This window comes from Hipposideros armiger, unplaced genomic scaffold (genome assembly GCF_001890085.2).
Source record: "Hipposideros armiger isolate ML-2016 unplaced genomic scaffold, ASM189008v1 scaffold_149, whole genome shotgun sequence".
Taxonomy (NCBI): Eukaryota; Metazoa; Chordata; class Mammalia; order Chiroptera; family Hipposideridae; genus Hipposideros; species Hipposideros armiger.
This window is the reverse complement of record NW_017731499.1, coordinates 1002687-1018312: the sequence shown is the minus strand read 5'-3', so window position 1 is coordinate 1018312 and position 15626 is coordinate 1002687. Positions and strand designations below refer to the sequence as shown.

Sequence of the window (15626 nt, the reverse complement as noted above, 5' to 3'; positions counted from 1 at the left end):
ATCTTTCCCTCATATCTCCATCTGCTAATTCAGTTTTCATAAACCAGCTTTGCATCAAGTGAAGGTCATCTGTACTGTCACTGTGGAGATCAATGAGCTTTTATCATTTTTTATTAATGAAAAGTAAACTTTTCTAAAGCAAATATTTAAGCCCCAATATTTTACCTGTTCCAGCAATGCTGTTTGCTTTTCCAGAGCTACACAAATATTTTCATTAATTTTCTCTGAAGTTTTCAGGCGTTTAACATTTTCTTTGTTTTCTGAAAACATCCTCTTCTTTTGACTATGGCCTTGGGGAGATGGAAAGATCAGAGATAAAAATATTCCTTCTAATGAAGGAAGCAGGAGAATTCTCTAACTCAGGGACTCTCTAAGCAAATGGAAAAACTAAAATGTGACCATAGCAGCACTTTTTAGAAAATTAAATTGTATAAGAAATTTTTGACAATCTAATTTTTAAAAAAATGAATATCCTAGGTAGGATTCTGGTGTCAGATACACTTTCCCTTCAACCTTATATAATACTCATTTAATACGTATTTAATGCCAACAAAACCTAAATTATAGCATTTAATCCTCTATTTACAGCTATTTAAGTGGTCTTATATTTTTATAAACAGTTACTTAGGCAGTCCTGCGTATTTTCAATAGGTGATACTATTTTTAAGCAATTTTAAATTCATCTTGTTACATGATCACTCTGTAGCCTAGACAAGAACATAAAATTTATCCTATGAAATCAGTTTATCCTTATATTTCATTAACCTACAAACACCTTACTTCTGATAAAATATACTTTTGCTATTTTAATGATTTTATAACTCTAGACATTCATTGGTTGATTATTTGATGCATTTCTCTCACTCTACACACACATGTATGCATGTATATGTGTATATATTCTTATCTATCAACTCATATTAGATGTGATTTACAGGTCTATTCTATGTCTTTCCACGGGTTCACCAACAATTTAAAAAAACACATTCTTTCTTTCAACTAGCCTCCTATTAATCTAATAAATATTAGCTCAAAATAAGAAAATACGTAGATGAAATAAACCAAACAATTGCCATAAACCACCTTTTAATTTTTTGTACTCTAAAGTGACTGATTTCTTCTTTGCCAGAATTTACTTCCCTTTGGATATGTAGGATACTGTTACCCCTCCCCACCAGAAAGATTCAGAAATAAGATACTCTGAAATAATTATTGTTATTATTTACCTTTTTCTTGTCTATATGTACTCTACTATTTCTGTATCTGAGACTATAAAATCCCCCCAAAGAAAGTGACTTTTAAAATTTCTCCAAAAGGTATACAAATATACACTTACTGTTATTACTATCTGTGTCAAGTGATGACAGCCACATTGAATCTGTATTTTCACAATTTGAAATGCTGGAATGACAGGTTCTATAAGAGTCTTCACTTTTTAAAATGTCAGCATCACAGTTACTAGTAATGACTGAATTCACCAACGTAGGTCTTTTATCAACAAGCACAAAACAGTTGCTTGAACTTAAAATCAAAACGTCATTTTGCCTTTTATCATGTGATGCAGAATTGGAGTTTGTTTCTAAGTGGGAAACTGTCTTGTCAATTCTCTTATCGTCCAAGGTATTGATTTCTGTAGACTTTGGCATTTGAACTATACCACTCAATACACTAGGTGGATCACTAATGGATTTCAGATTACAATCCTCTTTGTGTTGTTCAAAAAACGGTCTTGTTACGTTTGCCTGACATTCAGAATGGTTTTCCGAAGTGTTCTGTGAATCTTTTGCCTCTTGTGTAGGCAGGTTCCTGGGAGATTCTATTGTTTTACTTGGCTTTTGGTAAGGGCATACAATTTGTCTTTCAATGTATTCCCATCTTGTTTCCAAATCTAGTGGTTTTACTAAATTCTGAGATAATACTTCATTTTTCTGTGAACACATTGAATTTTTGTTAGAGTCCAATGAGGAAGCATCATTTTCAAAACGTCTACATTTGTTAGTTATGACACCAGTACTGGGATTCTTATTACCACTTGAAATATTATTTCCATTTGCTGCCATTTTCAATGCTTCAACATTCTTTGACTTATTCAGGACCTCTATTTGCTTCCGGCAACTTGCAGGCATTGTTTTTTTGGCTTTTAATATCTTCCGTTCACTTCTATCTGGACTTGCCATCTTTCATATCCTAAAATTTAAGATACCATATTTAAATGCATTTCTCAGCAGACAAAAGCTAACATTTATTTACAGTATTAAAACAATGTTGAGACTATCTCTCCAGATTTGGATAATTATTTTTAATGAAAATTACTTTCATTTTCATCTGTCACTAAAAATGTACAATTAATTTTTTTTCTATAAATCTAAACTATACAAATTCAAATTTTATACTGCCAGTGAGCCTCTACTTGATACTAAGCCTGATAATTTATCTGGCCACATTTTGTAACATCACTTCACTGCTATAATCATTAACTTCTGGTTGAAATAATCTAAGTAGGCCATACTTTAGATAATCTAAAGATTAAGTTGCATTTCTTCATAAAAACAAAAAACAATGTTTTGCATAGAACATTTAATTTTCTCCACACAGTGGCACCTTTTTAAAGCTTTCCTAATGTTCAAATTCAAGTTTCCAAAATAAATGGTAGTGCAGGAGTAATTCTCAATAGTTATTAATGTAAAGGGAGCACAAAGATACACAATATGGTGCCAGTTCAAATACGAAAGCCAATTTAGGTTTTATAATACAAAATTCTTAATTATTTCCCATAATTTAAGAAAAATCTACTACACAGAGAAATATTTTACTATTTATCTCTCAGTATCCACATCAACTTTGATTTGAACCGCTGGTAGGTAAACGGCTTAAAAGAAAGAAATACTGCTCTTTTTTCCAGCCCATATCCCTTGACATTATAGATCACATGCATGATCCTGGCAAGGGCCTGTCCCAGTTGGCTCTGCCCTATCACCTGGCTGAAGTTGACATCTTATGACATGAAGGAGATGTACGAACTGGCCTAAAAGGGTCTGACTCCTTCAACAATCAGTGTGACCCTGAGAGACTCACATGGCACTGCACAGTGATAGGCAATAAGGTCTTGAGAATTCTTAAGTCGAAAGGACTTCCTCCCAATCTTCCTGACAATCTCTACACTTAATTAAGAAAGCTGTTCAGAAGCATCTCGAGAGGAATAGAAAGGATAAGGATGCTAAATTCAGTCCAACTCTGATCAAGAGCTGTAATCCCTGGTTAGCTTGATGTTACGAGACCAAAGGAGTCATCTCTTGCAATTGGAAATATGAGTCATCCACAGCCTCTGCCATGTTTGCGTAACTTTGTCTATTACTCAAGCAATAAAATCATTGTTTAATTAGGGGGGGAAAAGAGAAAGGAATACTTTGAGACTTCCGGTCAACATGGAGTACGTAAACAATGTGCTTGCCTCCTCCCATGACCACATAAAAATTACAACTTATAGGACAGCCATCATTGAGAATCGCCTGAAGTCCTATAACTAAGGATACAAAGAAGCCATGACGAGACTGGTAGGAGGGCAGGGACGCAGAACAGGCAGGACCCACATCCACATGTGGCAATTAAGAAATGAGAGGGAGGCCTTTTGAGCATTTTCAGCCTTGCCTCTGCTTGGGGCCTGCTCCAAACTCTTTGGGGTGTACTTTCTTTTCTAATAATGGCCCTTCAGCCATTCTTTACTGCTTGGGCCCGCTTCTGCTTCTTTGAAATGTATTTTTACTTCTAATAAACTCCTTTTCTGCAACTTAAAAAAAAAGAAAGGAAAAAAAAGAAATGAGAGGGATTATCTCGGCTGAGGAGGTTCCCCCTGCAGGAGTGAGGGGTCCTAGCCTCACATTCAGGTCCCCAGCCAGGGGCAAAAGTGCTGGGAAGAGGAGCCCCCCCCCCATAACATCTAGCTGTGAAAACCGACAAGGATTGCATCCGAGTGACACAGAGAGCTGCCGGAATCCCAGGAGTTCCTCTTGAGGGACCTGCACACAAACACACTCGCTCACAAACTCACTCACTTGACTAGCTTCAAGGCGAGGGCTGGAGGGTGAGGGGTCAGGGCAGCTGTCAGAGTGGGGATAGAGGAAACAAACCCACAGCTTATAGCATACTAAAGGGTGAAAAGCTGAGAGCATTTTTTTTTTAATTGAGCCATCCTGCCACCTGTTGGCAGCTCAGCTTGGGCCGGGAATCGAACTGGCGACACTGTGTTTGGAGCCAATTGAGGACAGTTGGGGATATTGAGGCTGTGGCAAACTGTTACATGCCTCTATGCAGGACCCTATGCCTAAAGGAGCAGCTGGATAAAAGAGTCTGCTTAGTAACTGCATTCGCTAGGCTTAAGACACTCCCAAAAGTACCCATTCCCACAGCAAGCCTACCGCAGAGCCCACCGCATATGCTTGTTTACAGTTTCCCTATAGACTCATAGCTTCGGGGATTTCAGGCCTCCTGAAATTCCCGGCCCTAGTTCCTGGTTTCTGTATGCCTGCATCCAAAACTCCCTGTGAAAACCCCCTGCCAAAAGCTCCTACCTACACAAAGACGAACTTACTGCCTATATAACTAAGACCTTTCCAATAAACAGTGTCTCAGTCTGCTACCCGCAGCCTGAGTCCCTCCTGTTCCCTAGCTTTTGTCTCTTCTCTATATTTCTTGTCTCCCATCCAATCCTCTCAGGGACCGTTCGGGGGGCATCTGGCCTGATCAACCAGACATCCTCAGGTGGGCCGAGCGGGTCTCAGCAACCCTGTTGCTCAGAGCTCATAGTCATGAGCAAGCTCTTAACCAACTGAGCCTCTAGGCTGAGAGGCTGAGAGCTTTTTAAGATCAGGAACAAGATATGGCTATCCACTTTCACCACTTTTATTCAACATAGCATCAGAAGTATTCAACACCAGCAATCAGACAAGAAAAAGAAATAAAAGGCACCCAAATTGAAAAGGATAATTGTCATTATTTGCAGATGACATACTATATAGAGAGAACCCTAAAGAATCACCAAAAAAAACCCCCTATCAGAACTAATAATTAAATTCAGTAAAGTACCAGGATAAAAATTAATATTCAGAAATCAGTTCCATTTTTATACACCAATAATAAATTATCAGAAAGAGAAATTAATAAAACAATCCCATTTACAATTTCACCAAAAAGAATAAAATAACTAAGAATAAACTTAACCAAGAAGGTAAAACTTTAAGACACTAAAGGAATACATTGAGGAAGACACAAAAAAATGGAAGGATATACTGTGCTCATGGATAGAAAGAATTAACATAATTAAAATGTCTATACTACTCAAAGCACTCTACAGATTTAATGCAATTCCTATCAAAATACCAATCGCATTTTTCACAGAACTAGAACAAATAATCCTAAAATTTATATGGAACCCTGAACAGCCAATGCAATATTAAGAAGAACCAAGTTGGGGCCAGCTGAGTGGCTCAGTTGGTTAACAGCGCGAGCTCTGAGCAACAGGGTCGCCGGTTCAATTCCCACATGGGCCAGTGAGTTGCGCCTGAGCTGAACTGCCAACAGGTGGCAGGATGGCGCAGCTGGTGAGAGCATATGCTCCTAACCACAAAGTTGCTGGTTCATCTCCCACATGGGATGATGGGCTATAATCACCCACAATTAAGAGTGAACACAGCACCTTGAGCTGAGCTGCCCTGAGCTGCCAACAGGCAGCCAGATGTCTCAGTGGTTAGAGCTTGCGCTCTTAGCAACAAGGTTTCCAGTTCAACTCCCACATGGGATGGTGGGCTATGCCCACCTGCAACTAAGATTGAACATGGCACCTTGAGCTGAGCAGCTGCGAGCTGATGGGCAGCCGGATGGCGACTGGGCTTGGAGCTGAGCTAGCTGTGCCCTCTACAACTAAGTCTGAAGGACAAGAACTTGGCTGCTCCCCTTCCCCAGTTCCCCAACACTGTTCCCCTTCCCCAATAAAAAAAATCTTAAAAACAAAAAAGAACCACCAAGTTGGAGGCTATCACACTACCTGACATCAAACTATACTACAAGGCTATAGTAATCAAAACAGCATGGTACTGGCAGAAAAACAGACAAACAAGTCAATGGAACAGAATACGAGCCCCCAAATAAACCCATGCTTATATGGTGCATTATTCTATAACAAGAGAGGCAGGAATATAAAATGAGGTAAAGATAATTTCTTCAATACATGCTGTTGGGAAAACTCAACAGACACATGCAAAAGAACGAAACTGGATCACTTTTTAATACCATATATAAGAATAAACTCAAAATGGATTAAAGCCTTAAATGTAAGAACCTGAAACCATAAAACTAGAGGAAAACATAGGCAGTAAACTTTTTTTTTTTTTTTAAGATTTTTATTGGGTAATTGGGGGGATGGGAACAGTGCTGGGGAATTAGGGGAAGGGGAACAGACAAGTTGCTGTCGTTTTGTTCTTCAGTCTAGTTGTGGAGGACGCTGCTTCACTGGCCCAAGTTGGCACCATCATTGCGCTCTTCCCTGGCGAGGCAGATCAGTCGCCGGCTTCTGGACGGCCGCTCACTGCGGCTGCTGGCCGCTCACGCTGGCTGCTGGCTACACACGGTAGCCCATGGCAACCCACTGCCACAGGGACTGCAGCCTATGCTGTCGCCAGCAACTCACGGCAGCCCAGCTCCAGGTTGAGCTGTTGTTCAGCATCTTAGCTGTAGAGGGCAGTGTCACTGGCCCTCATATGTGGGATCCGAACCGGGGCCCTCTGGCATCCCAAGCGAGCTCTTAACCATCGCGCCACTCGGCCGGCCCAGGCAGTAAACTTTTTAACATCACTCTTAGTAGTATTTTCTTAGATATGTCTCCTTGGGCAAGGTAAACAAAACAAAAAATAAATGGCACTATATCAAACTAAAAACTTTTTGCATAGTAAAGGACATCATCAACAAAACGAAAAGACAAACTAATGACTGGCAGAAGATATTTGCCAATAATATATCTGATAAGGAGTTAATACCCAAAATATATAAGAAACTCATAAAACTTATCACCAAAAAACCAAACAATCTGATTAAAAAATGGGCATAGGATCTCAACAGACATTTTTCCAAAGAGGACAACACATTAAGATAGTTAAAGACTTATGAAAAATGCTCAACATCAATAATTTGAAAACACTAATTCAAAAAGATAGATGCACCTCTATGTTCACTGCAGCATTATTTACAATAGCCAAGATTTGGAAGCAACCTAAGTGACCATCAACAGACAAATGGATAAAAAAGATGTAGTAGTACATATATACAATGGAACATTACTCAGCCATTAAAAAAAATGAAATCTTGCCATTTGAGACAACATGGATGGACCTACAGGGTATTAAACTATTGGGTTGTCGAAAAAGTCATGACATATTTTGTCTATGTGTTTCAAAGGTCATTTATTTATATAAAGAACAAAGATCAATCAAGGATATATTGCCCATTTTGTTCGATAACCTTTTGCCATCTTTCACTGAGCTTCATAATTCCTCGTTCATAAAAGGACCTGTCTTTATTTGTGAAAAACTGAACAAGGTGCTGATTTACAGCCTCATCTGAATTGAATGTTATACCATGCAGGAGTTTTGAAAAGAGCAAAACAAGTGGAAGTCTGACGGTGCAAGATCAGGCGAGTATGGTGGGTGTGGCAACACTTCCCATCCAAGCTCCAATAATTTTTGATGGGTGATCTAACTTGTGTGTGGTCTCGCGTTGTCGCGATGGAACACAACTCCTTTACGATTAACGAGCTCTGGACGTTTCTGGATGACAGATTCATTCAAACTGTCCAAGTGCCGACAGTACACATTCGAATTGATTGTTTGGTTCCTTGGTAGGAGCTCAAAAAACATGACACTTTTAAAATCCCACCACACTGAGAGCATAACCTTCCTCTGATGAATGTCTACTTTCAATGTCGTTTGAGGTGAATCATCACATCGGGAACAAGACCGTTTGCACACCACATTGTTGTAAACAATCCACTTCTCAACACCAGTTAGCAGTCACTTAAAAAAAATCGTTTTCCTCACGTTTAATGAGCATATTGCAGATGTTTATACGCTTCGTCAAATGAACTTCTTTGAGTTCATGCGGAACCCAAATATCGAGCTTGCTTACATATCCCAGCTTTTCAGGTTGTCTTGAACACTTGAATGATGGATGTTCAATGTTTCTGCAATCTCTTGTGTTGTGTAACGTGGGTTTGACTAGATCAATGCCTTTATTTTGTCATCATCAACCTCAGTGGGCCTCCCTGACTGAGGAGCATCACTGAGATAAAAATCAACAGCATGGAATTTCGTGAACCATCATTGGCACTGATGTTCTTGTACAGCATTGTCACCATAAACTTTATGCAACTTTTCACAAGCTTGATGCGCGTTCTTCCCTTTATGGAAGTAAAACAGTAAAATATGGCAAAAATGCACAGTTTGGTCTTCCATCTTCAACTTGTAAAATCTCCCAAAACTCAACCAAATCACTCAAATTTTTTTTAGAATGAAGCTAGAACTGTCAGCTGTCAAATGACACAGCAATGACATAGATGCGAATGACTCTAGTACTTCCAAAAATGAACTAGTGCCAACTGTTGCAAACATGCATGAAGACTTTTCTGATGACCCAATAAGTGATGTGTACCACATCTTCTTTATCTAATCATCTGTGGAAGCATGTTATTTCCATGTCTTGGCTATTGTGAATAATGCTGCAATGAACACATAGGTACATATATCTTCATGAATTGTTTTCAAAACTTCCAGGTACATACATAGAAAAGGGATTATGGGGTCATATGGTAGCTCTATTGTTAGTTTTTTGAGGAACTTCCAAGCTGTTTTCCATAGTGGCTGTGCCAATTTACATTCCCATCATCAGTATACAGGAGTTTCCTTTTCTCTACATCCTCTCCAACGCTTGTTATTTTTTTCTTATTGATAACACCCATTCTAACATCCATGAGGTGCTCTCCCATTGTGGTTTTGATTTGCATTTCCCTTATAACTAATGATGTTGAGCATCTTTTCATATATCTGTTAACTATTTGTGTATCTTCTTTGGAAAAGTGTCTATTCAGGGCTTCTACCGATTTGTTTTTGTTGTTGAGTTTTATGAGTTCTTTATATACAAGAGGGTGCAAAAAGAAGTATACACATTTTTTTTAAAGATTTTTATTGGGGAATTGGGGGGATGGGAACAGTGCTGGGGAACTGGGGGAAGGGGAACATACAAGTTGCTGTCATTTTTTTTGTTCTTCAATCTAGTTGTGGAGGATGTTGCTTCACTGGCCCAAGTTGGCACCGTCATTGCGCTCTTCCCTGGTGAGGCAGATCAGTCGCCGGCTTCTGGACGGCCGCTCACTGCGGCTGTTGGCCACTCATGCTGGCTGCTGGCTACACACTGTAGCCCATGGCAACCCACTGCCAAAGGGGCTGCAGCCTACGCCGTCGCCGGCTACTCACAGCAGCCCAGCTCCAGATTGAGCTGTTGTTCAGCATCTTAGCTGTGGAGGGCAGTGTCACTGGCCCTCATATGTGGGATCCGAACCGGGGCCCTCTGGCATCCCAAGCGAGTTCTTAACCATCGCGCCACTCGGCCGGCCCGAAGTATACACATTTTAAGAAAGAAAAACTATTAAAATTGTAATACTCAATATATACTGATGACAAAAGAATGAATACAAGTCACGTTTGACTTTTGCAATTACAAGAGGTGCTCAAAGTGGTTACCATCAGTGTCAGACACTTATGATTATGGTAAACTACTGCTTGACCAATGTTGACTTGTATGCATTTTTTTGGCACCTCTGGTATTTTGGATATTAGCTCTTCATTATAGGTAATCTTCGCAAATATCTTCTCCCATTTAGTTGGTGTCCTTTTTGTTTTGTTGATGGTTTCTTTTGCTGTACAGAAGCTTTTGAGTTTGATATAGTCCCATTCATTTATTTTTTTCTTTTACTTCCCTTGCCTTTGGGGTCAAGTTCACAAAATCCCATGAGACCAAATTCCATAAGTTTAGTGCATATGTTTTCTTCTATGTATTTTATTGTTTCAGGTCGCATATTCAAATCTTTAATCCATTTTGAGTTAATTTTGTGCATGGTGTCAGACAGCAGTCTAGTTTCATTCTTTTGCATGTGGCTTTCCAGATTTCCCTGCACCAATTTCCCTTTATTGAAGAGGCTTGCCTTTCTCCATTGTGTTTTTGGCTCCTTTGTCGAAAACTAGTTGTCCATATAAGTGTAGGTTTATTTCTGGGTGCTCAATTCTGTTCCATTGGGGTGTGTGTGTGCATTTCCTGCCAATACAATAGTGTTTTGATTATTGTAACTTTGTAGTATAGTTTAAAGTCAGGGAGTTGTGATACTTCTGGCTCTGTTCTTTTATCTCAGGATTGCTTTCACTATTTGGGATCTTCTGTCATTCCATGCAAATTTGAGGATTTTTGTTGTTGTTGTTGTTCTGAAAAATGAATTTTGATGGGAATTGCAATAAATCTGTATATTGTTTTAGGTAGTACGGCTATTTGATGATCTGAATTCTTCCAATCCATTAACACAAACTATCTTTCCATTTCTTCGTATCTCTTTCAATTTCTTTCAATAATGTCTTGTAGTTTTCAGTGTATAGGTCCCTTCACCTCCTTTGTTAAGTTTATTTCTGGATATTTTATACTTTTTGTTGCAATTGTAAATGGGAATGTTTTGTTCATTTCTCTTTCTGATATTTCATTGTTACTATTAGGAACACAATGAATTTTTCTATATTTATTTTGTATCCACAACTTGAATGTATTTGTTTATTGTTTCTAATAGTCTTTTGGTGCAGTCATTAGGGTTTTATATATATATATATATATATATATATATATATATATATATATATATATATATATATAATCATGTCACCTACAAGTAGTGACAGCTTTACTCCTTCATTTTCAACTTGGATGCCTTTTCTTTCTTTTTCTTGCCTGACTGCTTTGGCTAGGATGTCCAGTACTATGATAAATAACAGTGGTGAGAGTGAGCATCCTTATCTATTTCCTGACTGTAAGCATTTCTTGACTGGGTTAGGTAGTGTATACAAATGTAAGGTATACAAATGTTCAAATTTTCAGGATAGCCAAATTATTTTCCAAAACAGTGTACCAATTTATATCCCTATGGGCAATGTGTAAGAGTTGCCATTACCCACATCCTCTTGAACCCTTCAATCTACTAGGATACAGATGTATATCTGTCATGTATAATTTGCATTTCTCTAATTACTAGCATTTTTCATATTTATTGGCTATACATGTTTCCTTGTCTGCAAAACTCCTGATTATGTGTTGCTAATTTTTTCTATTAGGTTGTCTTTTCTTGTTTATTTAGAGGACTTATTATGAATGATAATCCTTTGTCAATCCTTTGTTATATGAGTTACAGGTATCTTCTCTCATTTTGAAGCTTGACTTTGCTCCTTCTAATTTTAATATAGGCAAATTTATTCATTTTTTTCTTTTACGGCTAAAGCTTAAGCTCTTTTCTTTGAGAAATCTTTCCTTACCCCACGGTAGTGGGTGAAATAGTGAGGCCTACTGCTGGTAGAGAAACCTTCTTCTGGTCCAGGTTATCTGAGGGTATGAAGCTGTACCACAGCGATGCAAGTATAAAAATATATAATAGGAATGCAGATCTCAGAGTGAATGTCTACATGCTTACCATGGACATAGTGTAGCTTCAGTTCCATACCACCACAATAAAATGAGTATTGCAATAAGGCGACTCACAGATATTTTTTGGTTTCCCAGTATATATAAAAGTTATGTTTATGCTATACAGTAGTCTATTAAGTGTGCAATAGCATTGTATCTAAAAAAATGTACATACCTTAATTAACAAATACTTTGTTGCAAAAAAAAAAAAGCTAACCATCATTGAACCTTCAGTGAGTTGTAATTTTTTTGCTGGTGGAGGATTTTGCATCAATATTGATGGCTGCTGACTTATTAGGGTGGTGGTTGCTGAAGGGTGATGTGGCTGTGGCAATTTCTTAAAATAACACAAAATTAAAATTAAGTTTGCCAGGCCGGCTGAGTGGTGCGTTGGTTAGGAGTTGGCTTGGGATGCCAGCTTTGAGCAGCAGGGCCCTGGTTTGGATCCCACATGAGGGCCAGTGACGCTGCGCCCTCTACAGCTAAGATGGTGAACAACAGTTCGACCTGGAGCTGGCCTGCTGTGAGTTGCAGGCAACGGTGTAGGCTGCAGTGGGGCTGGCCCTAAGAGCAGGCGTGAGCTTTCATGAGCCGCTGTGAGCTGCCGTGAGCAGCCGTCCAATGGCCGGTGAGTGACTGCCTCACCTGGAAGAGAGCAATGATAATACCAATATGGGCCAGTGAAGTGATGTCCTCCACAACTAGAATGAAGAACAAAAGGACATGGGCCGGCTGAGTGGCGCATTGGTTAAGAGCTGGCTTGGGATGCCAGAGGACCCGGGTTTGGATCCCACATATGAGAGCCAGTGACACTGCCCTCTACAGCTAAGATGCTGAACAACAGCTCAACCTGGAGCTGGGCTGCCGTTGAGTCACTGGCGACGGCGTAGGCTGCAACCACTGCTACAGTGCGTTGCCACGGGCTACCCTGTGTAGCCAGCAGTCAGAGTGAGCGGCCAGCAACCGCAGTGAGCGGCCATCCAGAAGCTGGCGACTGATTTGCCTCACCTGGGAAGAGCGCAATGATGGTGCCAACTTGGGCCAGTGAAACATTCTCCACAAATAGACTGAAGAACAAAAGGACAGCAACTTGTCTGATCCCTTTCCCCCAATTCCCCAGCGCTGTTCCAATTCCCCAATAAAAATCTTTAAAAAAAGAACAAAACAAAAAAAACAAAAGGACAGCAACTTGTCTGTTCTCCTTCCCCAATTCCAACGCTGTTTCCTCCCCCAATTCCCCAATAAAATCTTTTTAAAAAATGAATAAAAATATGATCTAAAACTTTAAAAATACAATCTAATCTGTTCCTTTCATTCTATTTAACGATATAACTCCTGCTGAATATACTGTTGTCTATACCAGCAATGTTTTAGATGTCTCTTGTCAAACTTAAGAAAATCACCTCATGAATCTGTCTTTTAATAGAATTTAATCCAATTACATTTATTATAAATGGCAAATTAAAGTTTTAATTTACATTTGGTTTTATGCCTTTTGAGTTTTACAACTTTGTTGCTGCTGTTTTACTTTTTGTTATTTATGTTATCGCTATTATTACTTTAATATGAAAATGTTATTTTTATTTAAGGTCTGCATATGCTTTACAATCCCATGAATTCTACAATAGTGTATTTAAAGATTTTCTAAAAGCATTCTTCAGCCAACATTTCATTAACCACTGAAGTCATGAATGGAACAAAATTACTTAAGCATAATTTATCTAAAAAAATTAACTTTTCCTTACTCTCATCATTACCCCTTTTAGTGTCTTTTTTCATTGAATTTAAAATTTTACATCGTAGATTGTACTTTACCTTTACATTATACATACTTTGAAGAATAACTTTGGATATTTATATTCTGCTATAAAGCCAAACTTGGCTATTATGAATAATGCTGCTATGAACATTCATGTACACATTTTTGAGTGGACATATGTTTTTATTTCTCTTGGGTAGATGCCTAAGAATGGAATTGCTGAGTCATAAGGTAAAACTATATTTAACCTTTTGATGAACCGTTGGACTGTTTTCTAAAGGGTCTGGGCCAATTTACATGCATACCAGGAGTGTATAAACGATCCAATTTTAACACCTCTTCACCAACACTCATCGTTTTTACTACAGCCGTCTTGGTGCAAGTGATGTTGTAGTTTATTGTCATTTTGATTTCCATTTCCCTCATGGCTAATGATGTTGAGCATCTTTTCATGTGCTTATTGGCCATTTGTATATCTTCTTTGGAGAAATGTCTATTCAAATCACTTGCCCACTTTAAAACTGGATTATTTGCCTTTTTATAATTGACTTATAAGATTTCTTTATATAGTCTAGATTTAAGTCCCTTATCTGATATGATTTGCACACTTTAAATCACATTCTGTGAGTTTGTTTTCAATTCCTTGATGGTATACTTTGAAAAACAGATGTTTTTATTTTTGATAAAGTCCAATTTATTATTTGTTGCTTGTGCTTCTGTTATCATATCTAAAAGAAAATCACTGCTTTTTCAAGGTCATTAAGATTCACCTGTTTAAAAAAATTTATAGTTTGAACTCTTTGATTCATTTTGAATTAATTTTTGTAATGTGCCATAGGAGAATCCACAGTTATTCTTTTGCATGTGGACATAGTTATTCCAGCATTATTTGAAAAGGCCATTTCTTCGCCAATGAATTTTTGGGGAACTCTTGTCAAAAAACCAACTGACTATAAATGTGAAGGTTTCTGGATTCTCAGTTTTATCCCACTGATACACAGGTCAGTCCTTATGCCAGTACCACACTCTTGATTACTGTAGCTGTGTGAGTCTTCTAGCTTTTTTTTTTAAATATTTTATTGGGGAATTAGGGAAGGGAAACTGTAGAGAGCCAGCTCGACAACTGGGGCACCTGGGTGATCAGGCCAGGAACCCACCAAACGATCCCTGAGCAGGATTGGTCGACGTGAGGAATTGAGAAAAGAGATGGCACAGACACCAAAGTTGGGATTAGGAGGTTCACTAACTGCTGATGGCAGAGAGTGACAACATTCATTAAATGTGTACTGGTTATATAGAGAGCAATTTCCTCTTTTGTGGGGAACGGTTCCCTTAGCTAAGCATAAGGAATTTTGGGGAATGAGGCACCAAAATCCCTGACGTAAGGGTATGGGAGTGAGATCATCTCTTGGCAACACGTTACATGATTACACAGTATAGACTAATGATATATTTTAAGTAAGGTTAAACTGAGGCAAACAGCAACTGTCAGCAAGTCCATGGTGGAAAGTCCCAAAGTACATGAGTCCATAATTAGACAGTGACATCTGAGGGTTGGGTGGTTTTGGTTCAGGGAACTTCTGCTTTTCCATGGCACAGGACATGAACTGGGCGTTGCTGGGTTACATGTTTTTCCAGCAGTTCCCCTTCTGCTGTTCACCCAACATGAAGTTTTGCAGCCTTTTTCTCAGCACATAGAACATGGGGGTCTGCAGCCACCTGCCAGTCTCAAATTGCAGTCAGCTTGTAGTCTCATTACTCTCAAATGGCTCCCAAAAGGAAACACTGTTGGGAAACTGGGGAAGGGGACCAGCCAAATTGTTATTCTTCAGTCTTAGTTGTGAAGGGCACCAGTTGCAATCTGGGTGCCCGTCGGCAGCTCGTGGCCTCTAAGTTCAAGGTGCTGTGTTCAATCTTAGTTGTGGGTGGGCGTAGCCACCATCCCATGTGGGAGTCAAACCATCAGCCTTGTTAAGAGCGCACGCTCTATCCACTGAGCCATCTGGGCGGCAGCTCAGCTCAAGGTGGCAAGTTCAGTCTTAGTTGCGGGTGAGCGTAGCCCACCATCGAACAGGCAATCTTGTTGTCACACCAGCTGAGCCATTCTGCCACC

At 39.1% G+C, this 15626-nt stretch overlaps 1 protein-coding gene and 1 pseudogene across 1 annotated transcript in view; one reads left to right on the top strand and one right to left on the bottom strand.

The window, feature by feature from the left end:
- ATF7IP2 (activating transcription factor 7 interacting protein 2) overlaps positions 1–15626 on the bottom strand; it is a 73956-nt gene that overhangs the window by 41495 nt on the left and 16835 nt on the right. The window contains exons 2-3 of the mRNA XM_019650879.1: positions 1337–2187; positions 166–290 (exon numbers count right to left, since the gene is read on the bottom strand). Of these exons, the coding sequence (XP_019506424.1) occupies positions 166–290; positions 1337–2177 (966 nt within the window). The 5' untranslated portion in view covers positions 2178–2187. The remainder of the gene's footprint in view (positions 1–165; positions 291–1336; positions 2188–15626) is intronic.
- On the top strand, positions 2930–3342 carry LOC109387153 (40S ribosomal protein S13 pseudogene; annotated as a pseudogene).